Source organism: Microtus oregoni, unplaced genomic scaffold, assembly GCF_018167655.1.
Source record: "Microtus oregoni isolate MIOR12 unplaced genomic scaffold, Mior012 000044F_000, whole genome shotgun sequence".
Classification (NCBI taxonomy): Eukaryota; Metazoa; Chordata; class Mammalia; order Rodentia; family Cricetidae; genus Microtus; species Microtus oregoni.
This window is the reverse complement of record NW_024543211.1, coordinates 627977-645229: the sequence shown is the minus strand read 5'-3', so window position 1 is coordinate 645229 and position 17253 is coordinate 627977. Positions and strand designations below refer to the sequence as shown.

The 17253-nt window shown below is 37.8% G+C and overlaps 1 protein-coding gene and 1 pseudogene across 1 annotated transcript; one reads left to right on the top strand and one right to left on the bottom strand.

Annotated features, from left to right (window-relative positions):
• Positions 1–2828: 2828 nt before the first annotated feature.
• Positions 2829–17253, top strand: part of LOC121434586 — a 53495-nt pseudogene continuing 39070 nt past the window's right edge.
• On the bottom strand, positions 8052–11380 carry LOC121434567 (zinc finger protein 431-like). Its single transcript, XM_041633509.1, has 3 exons — positions 11347–11380; positions 11087–11147; positions 8052–9696 (listed from the first exon to the last, which is right to left on the bottom strand). Exons 1-3 carry the CDS (start codon positions 11378–11380, stop codon positions 8052–8054), a joined length of 1740 nt encoding a protein of 579 aa, XP_041489443.1.

Genomic DNA, 17253 nt, shown 5'->3' with positions numbered 1-17253 from the left:
TCCTTTTTAAGGTAACAGACACATGAAGAAAACCTAGTTAAAATATAGAATCAAATACAGATCTGTCTTTTCAGTATTTGCCCATTTTGTACCCTAAGAGGCCAGAGAATGCACCTGATCTTCAGGACCTCCAATTACAGGGAGTTCTATCCAATAAGATATGGTGCTATGAGTCAAACCTGGGTACCCAAGAGGAGCAGTACTCCTGAGACAACTCTCCAGGTCCCACATGTGTCATAATTCTTAAGGGAGAGGAGTCACACTGCTCCTTCTGTCTCTCATCACTTGAAGGATAAAATCCACTCTAGATGGTTGTCAAAGATTCAATGGATGGAATGTGAATGGAATTTGTATATTATTTTTTATTTTCATTGTTAAGAGAGCTCTCTCTATGTGAGGGAACATTTAAAGGTTGGTTGAAATCCATTTGATTCCAGCTAGATTTTATTAGGAAAACATCTTTAACTTGGGATAGGCTGTCCTTTGTGATCTTTTTGAGATAGGATATGTCCATGTGGCCATTGATGCCAGGTATGCATTATGTGGAACAGGCTGGCCTCAAACTCACTGAGATTAGACCCACAGAGACTCCATGTTCCATAATTAGAGCCATGCATCTTTAAGTTGAGCTGAAATGTTTTTAAAGGACTTACTGAGTCAAAAAACATAATGAAAGACTTAAAAGGGAACATCATTGTTTTGATAAATAACAATATTTCTTCTAATTGAATTTGAGCACCAATGAGATGACTCAGTGGGAAAGGACTCTTACGGGCAAGACTAGAATCCCAATCTCGATTACATCTTGAATTTTTCAGGAAAATGGATGGAGCTAGAAAACATCATTTTGAGGGAGGTAACCCAGACACAGAAGACAATTATCACATGTACTCACTCATTAAGTGGGTTTTAATCATAAAGCAAAGAAACCCAGCCTACAAATCACAGCACCAGAGAACTTAGACAACATGAGGACACTAAAGAGACATACAAAGTTCTAATATACATGGGAATTAGAAAAAGACAAGATCTCCTGAATAAATTGGGAGGATGGGACCTTGTGGGAATACTGAAGGGAAGGGAAGAGGCAGGAGGGGAGCAGCAAAAAAATGTAGAGCTCAATAAAGATCAAAAAAATTTACAAGAAAAGAACATTAAGTTATGGTGTCAGATAAACTGTTGATTGTTGATTATACTACTTTATTACATCTATAAAAGATAAATGAAAATGCTTCTTTGAATAAACATAAGGTATTTAATGCTTCTTATTATTTATTTTATCAGTGAAGACAGATTGATAGGTACATAGATAGGTAGGGAGATAAAGCACTTGGAGTCCAATCTCACGGCTACATGGAACTATCTGACAAACTAAACCAAAACTAAACAATGCTGACAGAATATCTGTAGTTGAGAGGGCCTAAGAAGACAGGTGAGATTTTCTTGTAAGAAGAAGGAACTCAGTTTGAGCCCAAGAATCCATGCTGAAGAGAAAACGAAAAAAGTCACAAGGACTTTTAACACTAGTAATGGGAAAGGTCATGGAGACAAATGAGAACCTGGGGCTTGTTGGTCAGCTAGCCTAGTCTACTTGGAAAGTTACAAAGCAATCAGAGACCCTATCTGAAAAGAAATAGAAAATAAAAGTTTGGGGGCTGGAGAGATGGCTCAGAGGTTAAGAGCACTGACTGTTCTTCCAGAGGTCCTGAGTTCAATTCCCAGCAACCACATGGTGGCTCACAACCATCTGTAATGATACCTGGTGCCCCCTTCTGGCCTGCAGGTGTACATGCAGGCAGAACGCTGTATACATAATTAATATATAAATCTTTAAAAAAAAATAAATAAAAGTTTGGTCAAATCAAAGGCCTGAAACCAGAGATTCACTTCTGTCTTCCAAATATATACACACACATATATATAATCACATACTTATTTTTCCACAAGTATATACACACAGAATGCCCAAACATACACACACAGTTGTACAATAGCACATACAAATTCATACAATAGTACATACAATTCATTGCTAGCTTTGATTGTGTCTTTCTATGGTTATTTATGCTGGTTTATATTTGTAACACACACATTCTCAGCTATTAAGTAGGTCTGATGTAAAAAAGATATCAACTTTGTGACAGGTTTTGAATATTTTGCAAAGCAAATCCCATGTACAAGGAACATCTGTGGTGGAGTGATTATTCTGTTGTATCCTCTGAAGATTTGTCACTCAACTTGCTTTAATAAAACAATGACTGGCCAGCAGATAGGCCTGAGACAGAGGGAGCATGTCTAGATTGTGTCATGCTAATAAATGTTCTACTATGTGGAGAATATGTGTTAACTTAAAAATGTCACAGGTAGTTAGCAATAAGCCTGATATATTGGTCAAGTATTTTCAATTATTAAAAGCCTCGATGTAGTTACTTTGAACTGATATGTAGGAAAGAAATGACTGTTTAAAAATGGCATTCTGGAAGAGCAGAGGCGTTCTGTAGGGCTGGGTTGAAAGTCTCTGTCTAATAGCATCCGCCTGACCCCCAGTTCGGGGGGCACCTAGCCAGTGGCTGTCCTCCCTTACTCTAGCCTTGCATGTACTTGGTATTAACCGAGATGCGGAGAGCTGGTCTCGCTCAGGGATCAGAGAAGGAGGAGAGTGACCGGTCCTGGGCTGTTCCTGCATACCCGGCGGCCACCAGAACTCCAGCCCTAGGGAGTGGGCAGGGCCTCTAGCCGCCTCGCTCCCTGCTTTTCCTCTCCTTCAGCGTTGTCTACTAGCTACTTTTCCTGCTCTCTCTCCCAGGAGACGAACGTTTGAGCCTGAGATGGCAGCCACCCTGCTCATGGCTGGGTCCCAGATCAGACTTAATGCCAATGCCTTCTCGACATTTCTAACCATGTCTCTAATTTCAAGAAGAAAGGCTGGGACTAAACTCCTAGATGCTAAGTAGTGAGGAAGCATTGTGTGATTTCAGGCCCCTGTGACGTTTGAAGATATGGCCATGTACCTCACTCGGGAAGAATGGAGACCTCTGGATCCTGCACAAAGAGACCTTTACAGGGACGTGATGCAGGAGAATCACGGAAATGTTGTCTCACTGGACTTTGAGATCTGGAGCGAGAACAAAACAAATTTGAAAGAGGAGCTTAGTGAAGATGTGGAGTTTGTGACCATGTCCGAAGAGCCTATTGGGGATGCTGAGAAGAACCCGGAAAGCGAAGAAGTCTTTGAAAGTGGGGACAGGTCCGAAAGACAGTGGGGAGAGCTGATCGCAGAGGAGTGGGTCAGCTACCCTCTCCAGCAGGTCACAAAGAAGTTCACACAGGCATCCGCTATCACATGTGTTCTCAGTGTGGGGAGGCCTTTAGTCAGATTTCAGACCTCAATCGACACCAATAAACGCACATGGGACACCGAGCCTACAAGTGTTAAGAATGCGGCAAGGGCTTCAGCCGCAGCTCCCACCTTAACCAGCATCAGAGAACACACACGGGCGAGTATCAAGGTTATGATAAAAATTTTTACTTAAAGCTAAAGAAAACTGTGATGTCTAAAGAAAGTATCCAATTGTTGTCATGAATTGAACTTTCTTTTTTCTATGAGTGTGTTCCTATTTCCAGACTTCAGAAAGATATAAATAGACTAAAAATATATGAGGCACTAGAGTCATGCCTAGGTGAGAACTATTGTTAGATGTTTGACAGCTTCCTGTAATTTCTTCTGCAATAATATCCAAGGTATTATCTTTAAGTGGATACAGAATGCACATTCAAATACACACAAGATGCAGGGCTGGTTCAACATATGAAAATCTATTAATGTAATCCATCATATAAATAAACTGAAAGAAAAAAACCATATGATCATTTCATTAGAAGCTGAAAAAGCATTTGACAAAATTCAACACCCCTTTATGATAAAAGTCTTGGAGAAATTAGGGATACAAGGGTCATACCTAAACATAATAAAAGCTATATACAGCAAGCCGACAGCTAACATTAAGTTAAACGGAGAAAAACTCAAAGCCATCCCACTAAAATCAGGAACACAACAAGGATGTCCACTCTCTCCATACCTCTTCAATATAGTGCTTGAAATTCTAGCAATAGCAATAAGACAACATAAGGGGATCAAGGGGATTCGTATCAGAAAAGAAGAAGTTAAGCTCTCGTTATTTGCAGATGATATGATAGTACACATAAGCGACCCCAAAAACTCTACCAAAGAACTCCTACAGCTGATAAACACCTTTAGGATTGTGGCAGGATACAAGATCAACTCCAAAAAATCAGTGGTCTTCCTATACACTAAGGATAAGGAAACAGAGAGGGAAGTTAGAGAAGCATCACCTTTCACGATAGCCACAAATAGCATAAAATATCTTGGGGTAACTCTGACCAAGGATGTGAAAGATCTATTTGACAAGAACCTTAAGTCTTTGAAGAAAGAAATTGAAGAGGACACCAGAAAATGGAAGGACCTCCCTTGCTCTTGGATTGGGAGGATCAACGTAGTAAAAATGGCAATTTTACAAAAAGCAATCTATAGATTCAATGCAATCCCCATCAAAATCCCATCAAAATTCTTCTCAGATCTGGAGAAGACAATAATCAACTTTATATGGAAAAACAAAAAACCCAGGATAGCCAAAACAATCTTATACAACAAAGGATCGTCTGGAGGCATTACCATCCCTGACTTCAAACTCTACTACAGAGCTGCAGTATTGAAAACAGCTTGGTATTGGAATAAAAACAGAGAAGTCGACCAATGGAATCGAATAGAAGACCCTGACATTAACCCACAAACCTATGAACACCTGATTTTCGATAAAGGAGCTAAAAGTATACAATGGAAAAAAGAGAGCATCTTCAACAAATTGTGCTGGCAAAACTGGATGTCAACTTATAGAAGAATGAAAATAGATCCATATCTATCACCATGCACAAAACTCAAGTCCAAATGGATTAAAGACCTCAACATCAGTCCGAACACACTGAACTTGATAGAAGAGAAAGTGGGAAGTACTCTACAACACATGGGCACAGGAGACCACTTCCTACGTATAACCCCAGTAGCACAGACATTAAGGACTTCATTGAATAAATGGGACCTCCTGAGACTGAGAAGCTTCTGTAAAGCAAAGGATATTGTCGCTAAGAAACAAAGGCAACCCACTGACTGGGAGAAGATCTTCACCAACCCCGCAACTGACAAAGGTCTGATCTCCAAAATATATAAAGATCTCAAGAAACTAGACCGTAAAAGGCTAATCAATCCAATTATAAAATGGGGCACGGAGCTGAACAGAGAATTCTCAACAGAAGTCCAAATGGCCAAAAGACACTTAAGGTCATGCTCAATTTCCTTAGTGATCAGGGAAATGCAAATCAAGACAACTTTAAGATACCATCTTACACCTGTCAGAATGGCTAAAATAAAAAACACCAAGGATAGCCTTTGCTGGAGAGGCTGTGGAGAAAGGGGTACACTCATCCATTGCTGGTGGAAATGCAAACTTGTTCAACCACTTTGGAAAGCAGTGTGGTGGTTTCTCAGGAAATTCGGGATCAACCTACCCCTGGATCCAGCAATACCACTCTTGGGAATATACCCAAGAGAGGCCTTATCATACAACAAAAATATATGATCTACTATGTTCATAGCAGCATTGTTTGTAATAGCCAGAACCTGGAAACAACCTAGATACCCTTCAATAGAAGAATGGATGAAGAAAGTATGGAATATATACATATTAGAGTACTACTCAGCAGTAAAAAAACAAGGACTTCTTGAATTTTGCATGCAAATAAACGGAAATAGAAAACACTATCCTGAGTGAGGTAAGCCAGACCCAAAAAGAGGAGCATGGAATGTACTCACTCATATTTGGTTTCTAGCCATAAACAAAGGACATTGAGCCTATAGTTAGTGATCCTAGAGAAGCTAAATAAGGAGAACCCAAAGAAAAACACATAGGCATCCTCCTGAATATTAACCTTCATCAGGCGATGAAAGGAGACAGAGACAGAGACACACATTGGAGCACGGGACAGAAATCTCAAGGTCCAAATCAGGAGCAGAAGGAGAGAGAGTACGAGCAAGGAACTCAGGACCGCGAGGGGTGCACCCACACACTGAGACAAAGGGGATGTTCTATTGGGAACTCACGAAGGCCAGCTGGCCTGGGTCTGAAAAAGCCTGGGATAAAACTGGACTCACTGAACATAGCGAACAATGAGGACTACTGAGAACTCAAGAACAATGGCAATGGGTTTCTGATCCTACTGCACGTACTGGATTTGTAGGAGCCTAGGCAGTTTGGATGCTCATCTTATTAGAACTGGATGGAGGTGGGGGTTCCTTGGACTTTTTACAGGGCAGGGAAACCTGATTGCTCTTCGGGCTGAGCAGGGAGAGGGACTTGGTTGGGGGAGGGGGAGGGAAATGGGAGGCGGTGGCGGGGAAGACACAGAAATCTTTAATAAATAAATAAATTTAAAAAAAGAAAAAAAAATACACACAAGAGACACACACATACATCACATATCTACAATGAACACAAGTTTTAAGACAGTTTTTCACTCATGAAAACTTTTCTCCTGTAAACATTCATTCATTTCTGTAAAAGAGGAGCTGAGAGTCATCGTACAGCTTACTTACACAATGAATTGGTTCATGTAAAGAAAAAGCAAACTTAGACTTGAAGTAAAAGAAATTAATTCTTCTAAGAAAGCTTTCCAGGCCGGGCAGTGGTGGTGCACATTTTTAATCCCAGCACTTGGGAGGCAGAGGCATTTCCAGGACAGGCCCCAAAGCGACAGAGAAACGCAGTCTCAAAAAACAGAAGAAAAAAAAAAAACAAAAACCAAAAAAAGAAAGTTTCCCAGTAGAAATATCTGGTGCTGATCTCCTCCACTCCCACGGAAATATTTCATAATATATGACCAATTCCTCTGTCATTTTCTGAACTAAGTTCCCAAACAGAGGCATCAATTGTATCTTGGCTCAACTCCAGGAGTTTCTGAAACATTCCAGTAAAAGAGGTATTCACATAAATCTTGAATCAGATTTATTTGAGAAGGAAGAAAACATGAGTATGAATACCTCTGCAAAGTGTGGAAAGGGGTAGCTGCATACTGAATGAGCATAAGACTCAAATAGGACTTCTTAATAACCGAGAGCAAAGGAGATTTTGATGGTGGGAATTTGCTGGATTTCAATCCCTGATCCTGAAAAAGCTCAGGGATGAGCTTGATTTTATGCCAAGGGATTCATTGCTTTTGTGCTCAGTGGACAAGGATAGAGTTTGTTTTTATGGATCTGATTTGAGAGGCAAATTGTGTGTCTTTACTGGCCCCTTTTAATGTTGGCTCTTTTCAGAGAGATGTTGTTTCTTTAACTACTTCTAGATTCAGAGAAAAGGTACTTTCTTTTGGCTCTGGTTTCAGGACAAATGTATGTTTCTTTAAATACCCTTTCTCCAACCAATAATGCTTCATAAAATGTTTGTCCATTAGTTTGCTACTTCAAACTAAAATAATAAGAGGTATCATGATGCTTGAACAAATTGTTGACACTATAAAATTCTTTTCTATACAATAACTGTTTTTGTTTAAAGAATAGTTTACAATAAGCACTCAGTTTTTTCCTCAGGTCCAAAGATTATGGTAATATGCACCACAAACTTAATCAGATTGATTACACACAAAAAGTCTTACTCCTATATGAAGCACAAAACATTCTGACACTGATTTTCATAGAGTATCACTACAGTATGATTTTTCTCATGTTTTTAAAGAACACACATATTAAACTCAGAGTTTCTCTATAGGATGTCTTATTTTACATATTTGGAGATGATTGGGAAAAAGGATTCAGGACAGATTCCATTCACATGTATCTCTCCAGTATGTGTTCTTTTATGCTATTGAAGATGATTGTGACATGCAAAGTCCTTACCACATTGATGGCATTCATAGGGTTTATTGCCAGTATGTGTTCTTTTATGATTTTGAAGAGCACAGTTGTGAGCAAAGACCTTAGCTCATTGATTACATTCAAAGGTTTTCTCTCCAGTATGTGTTCTTTTATGCCTTTGAAGATGACTGTATTGAGCAAAGGCCTTATCACACTGATTACATTCATAGGGTTTCTCTCCAGTATGTGTTCTTTTGTGCCTTTGAAGATGACTGTGTTCAGCAAAGGCCTTACCACACTGATTACATTCATAGGGTTTCTCTCCAGTATGTGTTCTTTTATGCATTTGAAGAGTACCACGTTGAGCAAAGGCCTTATCACACTGATTACATTCATAGGGTTTCTCTCCAGTATGTGTTCTTTTATGCATTGGAAGAGTACCACGTTGAGCAAAGGCCTTATCACACTGATTACATTCATAGGGTTTCTCTCCAGTATGTGTTCTTTTATGGTATTGAAGGTGACTATGACGTGCAAAGGCCTTACCACACTGATTACATTCATAGGGTTTCTCTCCAGTATGTGTTCTTTTATGGTATTGAAGGTGACTAAGATGTGCAAAGGCCTTACCACACTGATTACATTCATAGGGTTTCTCTCCAGTATGTGTTCTTTTATGGTATTGAAGGTGACAAAGATGTGCAAAGGCCTTACCACACTGATTACATTCATAGGGTTTCTCTCCAGTATGTGTTCTTTTATGCATTTGAAGAGTACCGCGTTGAGGAAAGGCCTTACCACACTGATTACATTCATAGGGTTTCTCTCCAGTATGTGTTCTTTTATGCTTTTGAAGATTACTCTGATCTGCAAAGGCCTTACCACACTGATTACATTCATAGGGTTTCTCTCCAGTATGTGTTCTTTTATGGTATTGAAGGTGACAAAGATGTGCAAAGGCCTTACCACACTGATTACATTCATAGGGTTTCTCTCCAGTATGTGTTCTTTTATGCATTTGAAGAGTACCGCGTTGAGGAAAGGCCTTACCACACTGATTACATTCATAGGGTTTCTCTCCAGTATGTGTTCTTTTATGCTTTTGAAGATTACTCTGATCTGCAAAGGCCTTACCACACTGATTACATTCATAGGGTTTCTCTCCAGTATGTGTTCTTTTATGCTTTTGAAGAGTACCGCGTTGAGCAAAGGCCTTACCACACTGATTACATTCATAGGGTTTCTCTCCAGTATGTGTTCTTTTATGCATTTGAAGAGTACTAGGTCGAGCAAAGGCCTTACCACACTGATGACATTCACAGGGTTTCTCTCCAGTATGTGTTCTTTTATGGTATTGAAGCTGACTATGATGTGCAAAGTATTTACCACACTGATTACATTCATAGGGCTTCTCTCCATTATGTGTTCTTTTATGCCTTTGAAGAGTACCACGTTGAGCAAAGGCCTTACCACACTGATTACATTCATAGGGTTTCTCTCCAGTATGTGTTCTTTTGTGCCTTTGAAGATGACCTTGTTGAGCAAAGGCCTTACCACACTGATTACATTCATAGGGTTTCTCTCCAGTATGTGTTCTTTTGTGCCTTTGAAGATGACCTTGTTGAGCAAAGGCCTTACCACACTGATTACATTCATAGGGTTTCTCTCCAGTATGTGCTCTTTTATTCTTTTGAAGATGACTGTGATCAGCAAAGGCCTTACCAAGCAGATTAAGTTCATATGATTTTTCTTCATTATGTGTTCTTTTATGACTTTGATGAGTTTCATAAAGAACAAAGTCTTTATCATCTTGACTATATTCATAGAGTTTCTCTCCAGTGTGTGTTCTTTCATGCATTTGATGATGACTGTGATAATCAAAGGCTTTACCATATTGCTTAATTTCACAGCATTTTTCTCTGGTATGTGTTTTTTCATTCCTTAGAAGGTGAGTGTCAGAAGACAAGGCTTTAGCACAGTGAGAACATACTGAAAATTTCTCTCCAATTTGATTTCTTTCAATCCTGCAAGGATAATTTACACACGTAAAAGCTTTACCACATTCAATACACTGTTGAACCTCAGATCTGTATGAATTAATTTCATAATTTGTTCCAATTGTAAAAATGAATCAAATATTAATGTCTTATAACTTCATTTAAAATCATGTTTTCTTCTTTTATTAGGAAAAATATTTGTGATGATAAATTCCTTTGCGTCATGGTTTACCATTTCATCTATACCTATCCCTATATTTTTTCTATGATATTTTTCACATTTTTAAAAAAAAACTCCATACACTGAGTGCCTTACAAACTTTACTGCATTCATAAATTTTACTATGAATCATTATACATTGGCTAAGTGAACTAAGACACCAAGAAGTATTGGCAGACTTAGAACTCTTTGGGCTTTTTTGTAATGTGAAGTTGTTTATGTATTAACAATCATGGTAGAAAACCAATTACTGTATACTTGGACTTAATTGAACAAGTATACTCTCTATGGGAACTACAGTTTATCTTCTATTTGTTCTTAATGAGATGTATGCTATATCTTTCCATATCCATATTCTCATATGCTTGTATCAAGGGGAACATATGATATACATAGTAAAGGAAGAATAGTAAATAAAAGATTTCCACATTGAATCCTCATGGTTTCACTTGCTGTTCCTCATAGACTTGTGGTATAGATATTAAGGTTTCTCCACAACAACTGCCCCTTGACCCTTGACTCTAATTGCCACTTTCACTAAACTTAGCAAGTCACAAAAAGTATATGAGTAATCCAAGTCTTACCATGAGCTATTGATTTAGGAGAAAGTTTGCAGCTACACTCATCACTGAAATGTGTATACAGTTTTTGTCATGAGTAGCAAGAAAGAAATGGACTGACAGATCGACTACATAGCTCTCACGTTGCTATGATTCAAATGGTGATATCTGTTGAGTCATTGCTTCCTTGACTTTTTCTTAAATGAATGCCTTGCAAATGCAATTCACATATGAGAAATTGAGGAATATGGATTTGTGAGAATTTAATAACCATCAATGCATTTAAAGGTGTGCTTATTTACACTGTTGCTTCTGATTAATTGTTCCAGGACATATTACAAACTCATCCGAGGCACATTGTTATAAACTTGCACAGGAAAATTACCTTTCAGGTCTTCTAGAACATTGACTATGTTCTTCAGTGTTACAGTCCTCCAAAATGTACCCTGAAATACAGTACCAGAATATGTATGTTATATTACTTAATATTGTACAACAATTAGCTCATTATCTTAAGTGCACCTAACAACTATGATTGTGTTATTCATCTCATTTTCTTCTTTCTAAATCAAATTACAGAACAACATTATAAGGCAAGGAAAGGTTGTCTCCATATTTTGAAACATGAAGGAAATTCATTTTTACCTATAGTAGTGAGGTTCCTGTAGGTCTCCAGCATCACATCTTTGTAGAGATTTTTCTGGGAAGGACTCAGCAAATCCCACTCTTCCTGAGTGAAGTTGATATGTAGATCATCATAGGTCACTGCCTTCAAAAATATACCACACATGTATACAATGTAAGCATGACAGTGACATCATTGGAAATGCATACTTCTTTGAAAGTACAGTTGTATGATTCTGGTGCTCCCCATTCTTATTCTGTGATATAGTCAGTTACTTTAGAAGTAAATTGAAAAGGAGAGTCAATTCTGTCATTTCTATACACTTTGAATGGGATTTCACCTTATAAGAACAATATCTATTAACAGGGTGAGACAAGAAAAAAGATCAACAGTAAATTATATGCATGAGAAAATTGTATGAAAAATTACTCATTATAGAAAGAAAAAAAGATACACAAATGTGTGAATTGGTGTATTGTGCCTTTAACCACAACACTCAGAAAACAGAGGTGGGTATATTTGTCTCTGAGTTGAATGCCAGTCAAGTCTATGCAATCAGGTCCAGGAGAGGTGGCAGTACAGACTCTGTCTCCATTGCAAGCCTCAATGTTACAAACAATGGGATAGAAAAACTAACAGGCTTTTATTGAAGTTTCTACAAAGAGTTGTTTTCTCTCCAGTTCTGTAGTCTTCTTCCAGACCCTGAAGTATCCTAATATAAACTGCAATACCAATAACATTTTGAAGAAAAACAACTTCCTGTATAAAACAGTTACAAGTGGACAGATGAAAACAGTAGAAATATAAATGTTGGTCGTAAATTATCAACACAGACCTGGAGAGAGGGCAGATTAATTCAGCACTCTTGCTGATCTTGAATGGAGATGGACAAATTTGCCTGTCCTTACATGGGGATTACAACTATCCATTTTTCCAGGGTCAGGATTTCTGATATCCTTTGATCACTCTCATGGTACATATCCATGCAGGCATATAAAACAGTCATATTGATTTAAAAAATCAAAGCAAGCATAACAAGCAAGAAGATGTTCATACAACTGTAATTTAATAACTAAAAATACTCAGGCAGTATTAATGCTATCAATCCATGGGATGGCATCCTGGGAATCAGAGAGATACCCTCTGTCAAATTTTTTTTAAAGATTTATTTATTTATTATGTATACAACATTCTGCCTCCATGTATGCCCGCACGCCAGAGGAGGGTGCCAGATCTCAGTACAGATGGTTGTGAGCCACCATGTGGTTGCTGGGAATTGAACTCAGGACCTCTGGAAGAGCAGCCAATGCTCTTAACCTCTGAGCCATCTCTCCAGCCCCCTCTGTCAAATTTTAAAATTCAAGATAAGCATGAAGCTCAGCACAGCAGCATATACTTGACATAAAAAATACCTGCATTCCAAGGCCATCATCCAATAACATAGAAACAAATAGAGCCAGGAATGATGCCTCCCTTTAGTTTCAGGAATTTAGAGCCACACAATTACTTAGATAAGCAAAAAAAAAAAAAAAAAAAAAAATTAAAACAGCAGGTTACCAAACTCTTGTGCACTGAATAACAACTGTTTCTGCTCTTTCTTATGTGATTTAGAGATCGAACCTATAATGATGGTAATAGCATTTCAGTATAAGTAGGAAGTTGGCTGATTAATGTCAAGCACAACACAGTATATAAATGTCAGGAAATTACTTTAGGGTATTGAAACTCATAGCATACAATGAGGAATTTCATCTAGAAAGGCTTCTCCTACTAAAGATCCACAGAAAATTGAAATAAAACCAATAAAGAGAGAAAGTTCTTCAAACACATGATGTTTTCTGGGGGGTTGTTCATTCAATCAAGGACATTCTGAACCCAGTCACTACTGGTCCATGGTCAACAACTGAAAGAAATCATTTCATCACATCAAAGCTTCACATTTAATGATCCTTAAAGGACTCTTAGAAGAAATGCAATACTAGCTCAGAAATGAGAAATAGATGTTTATTTATTAGGGATAGACTCACAAATCAGAATCCTATGCTTGAACTGAGTTCAGAAACTGAATCATGCAGCCAGAAAAGAGGCTGGACTCATGCTCTATACTGGCATATATAGTATAAGAGGCCACGCCCCAGTGGTCAGGAAACCACTGGATGTAAAACTTCCTACAGCACATTCTCCTTTTGTTTAAATAAGAGAGTTCTAAGCCCAATACACAATTATATACAATAAATAAGAACAATATATTCATTAATTATCCTATCCTAACTAGTTTATGTCTTGTATAATAACTTGGCCAAGTCATGAGAGGAAAGTAACTTCAACTATCTAGTCTTTAACCCCATCAAAGATCCAAGAAGGGAAATAATATTACTTGAGTAAGCAAGAAGTGCAATCTAGCAACTTTCAAAATGTGCAACAAATTACAGAGACAACTGGCTCCCTGGGCAATCATCCAAAGTCTCATTTGCAATGTTGAAGCAACCAACTTTGGCAAAGACCTAGAATAACTGACTGACCACTTAAGGAGGTAGGAAATTTTTAAGAATCATCTTATCCTGTCTTGGCAAGATTTAACAGTCCTGCTTATCCATTTTTGGATATCATGTATTTTGTCAGTAGTTGAGATATGAACATGTCTTTGCCTAAAGGCCAGTTTTGCCAAGAAGAAAACAAGCTCCAAGTAAAATGACTGGTGCTCAACATTCTCTGGGGAATAGATCCGTGCTACCAGGAGCAATTGTGTCTCACTTCAACAGTACCCTAAGTTATTTAAATGTCATATTCTACAGCTCTTTGAAGTGGTTGAAGATTATTTATCTATGCAGAATATAATCTCTACTTATCTAAAAAACCTGACTAGTCTAACTATAAGTATGACAAACATAGATGACTATTGATCTATAATTCTCAATACCTATATAATTTAAAGACTAAGACTTCATATGAGAATATTATACAATAAACAACTGTGCAACAAATGAAGACAATGAATTCAAAATGTAAACAATGTATAAGTATCTTTATCAGAGGTAGAAATGTACATTGCAAAATGATAAATATATTTCAATATATAAAAATGTTTGAAGCAGAGGTAGAAACATGGATGCATTCAATATTCAATATAATTGAACATTGTATCAATGTACAACAATCTATACCAATGTAATTGCCTGTAAATTATAACTCACAAGCATTCACTCTATTACTCACTATTATTAGTGTGAGTAAGCTCCCACTATTCTATTATGCCATCCAATTTTCCCTTTTTTTTTCAAAGAGATTATTGAGCCTATAAAATTTCCCTTCCAACCCACAACCCTATACCAATTATTATCAACCCTTCAATGATGTCCCTAACCCTGAGGACAACCTTTGTTGGGAGAGGGGATGTCATCTTTTAGAATTACTTCCAGCAGTCATGGGGGTGATATTCTTTCTATGGGAGCCTATGAAAGTAAAATGATGGTTAGGTTCCAAGTTTACTATCTGGTATAATTGCAAATAGTCTCTGAGTACTTGGTAGGGTTATTCTGACTTCCTATTGGGAGGTCTGCCCAGAACGTTGTAAAAAAGTGCACCACTTCAGCTAAACAAGTTGGAGCCATCTTGATGAGCTGCTAGGCAAAACAGGTCTAGTAGTAGTGCTATCATCATCAAGATGTAATATCAAACAGGTTGAGTTGCTGTTCCTGGAAACTTCAAAAATTACTGCAGGAAAATTCATTGTTCATTGCGGAAAACTTAAACTTTATTTATATAGACATATGCAGACATATATATTCAATGACATGTACAATAGAGACAAAAATTAGATATGAAGAAAAGTAAAATTTTTTTCTAAATTCTTTTTTTCTTTCTGTCCCATATTATGGCTCTTAACAGGAGACAGAATCTCTGATTTTTATTTTAACAACATGCTTGGATTTATAGAGGGACAGAGCCAGTGTCAAACTCCAAAGCCAACTCTATAGATTCATAAATATACATCCACCTACAAAAGGCACCCAATGAAATGAGGATAAAAGTGTAGATTATTGATTCTGCTCTTGTTGCGGGAGGTCCTCCCGCTCCTCCAGCCTATAGCTGCTGAGATACCTGCCCATTGGGGCGTGGTCTCTCTCCCTTTAAAAAAGCGGCCACTTCCCTCTCGTCTCTCTCTTCACTTCCTACTCCACTCGTGACTAGACTCCCTTCCTGGTTGCATAGAGGGCTGTTGCCTGGGACAGTGATCTGTAAGTTTTTTCCCCTTTAAATAAATACCACCCTATTAATCATAATTCCAAACTGGTGTGGCATTGTTTGTGACTTACGCCTTCATGATCTAAAAAGAATAAAGGGGCATATATATGTATTCTGATAAGATAAAAGGGTGGATCATTAAAATTAATTTTAAAAAGTAACTACTGATTTATGTATTTTACATTGATATAGATATGGATGCTTCCTTTTGATACTAATTTGACATTATTTTTTGTTAAAACATAATGTCTATAATTTTATATTCTTACTCAAGATATTTACCTAACACAACTCACTTAAACATGTAATGAAAATATCTAGTCCTTGAAAGTTATTATTATCAGCTAGAATATGAAGTACTGCATGTTAGTACATGTTATTGCAATTGAAATTATATTCAAGTTAGGTAGGTTTTCAACATTATACAGAATTTTATTAGCTGATTCATATGTACATACATTAGAGAAAATGTTTGAAGAAGTAGAGCAAACTTTGTCTCATTGGGGATTACAAATTACTTCTGAAAATATACAAAAAATATACAAAAAAATATAAAAAAAATCATTCTAAGTGAGGTAAGCCAGACACAAATGACAGTGGTGTGAACTCCCTTATACATTAATATTAGTTGTAAAGGGTAATCATGCTACAACCCACAGACACAGAGAGGTTAGTTAACAACAAAGGCTCAAGCGGGGATACATGGATCTCCCTCAAAAGGGAAACTAGAATAGGTCTTCTTCTGGATTGATGGGGGTAGGTGGGGATGGGTATAGGAGAAAGCAGGATCAGGAGAGTTGGATGTAGTGAGAATGAAGAAAGTCTACAGGAATTGGAGAACATTTGGAAGTTGGTATGGTACCTAGTACAGTAAATACTCATTAGATTGTGTGAAAATGCCCCTAGCAAGGACTTGTAGGAAAGGGGAATAAGAAGCCTGTGGAGCCTTCTCTAAGCAGGCAAAGTTTTCTATGTTGGGACTGGGACACCAACCCAGCAACAGTATCTTCAATCTACAACTCGTCCTGCTTGCAAGATATATTGAGTTACTTGTTCTTAGAACTTGTAGGAGTAAACAACAAATAACTCGTGAAACTTCAGGCCCATTCCATTAGAGGGAGACAATGCCCATACTAATTGGATGTCCAAGACCTGAGCTCACTACACTACAGGTCTATGATAGAGCCAAACAAGATAGGAAAAAAGTCCAAGAAATGATTTTTCATGATATTCTCCTATTCTCATAGAATGGTGCCTCAGCCAATTGTTATCAGACTGGCCTATTCCAGGAACTGAAAGCACCAGGAGCAGACATGGGCATTCAAACAATAAGAGGAGCTAAGGAGACCCTGCTGGCAATGGGGAGGAAGTACCATAGCAACCACCTCCCACCTTGGTTGAGGACACTAGGTTAACACAGCCCACAGAATCAACTAAGCTGGAGTTATTAGTGCTCAAAGAGACTCGTGATCTTATAGGGGCCTGTGCTAAAAGCTTTGCATATACATTATCAGTACATACTTTGGTGTTTTGTGGGACCTGTAATACTGGGTGTGTATATGTGGGGTGTACTTTAACTCATTTGATAGTTCTTGAGACCCCTTTCCTCATACGGGGTTTTTATATTCAGGCTTGATATGGATTCTGCCTAGTCTTTATTTAACTTGTTGTTCCATGTATAT

Coding starts and splice junctions, on each gene's coding strand:
- LOC121434567 (XM_041633509.1), bottom strand. CDS start 11,380: ATGCTGGAGACCTACAGGAACCTCACTACTATAG. Junction 11,148..11,346: donor CAGGAACCTCACTACTATAG/GTAAAAATGAAT, acceptor ACTGTATTTCAG/GGTACATTTTGGAGGACTGT. Junction 9,697..11,086: donor TGTTCTAGAAGACCTGAAAG/GTAATTTTCCTG, acceptor AACTCATCAAAG/TCATAAAAGAACACATAATG.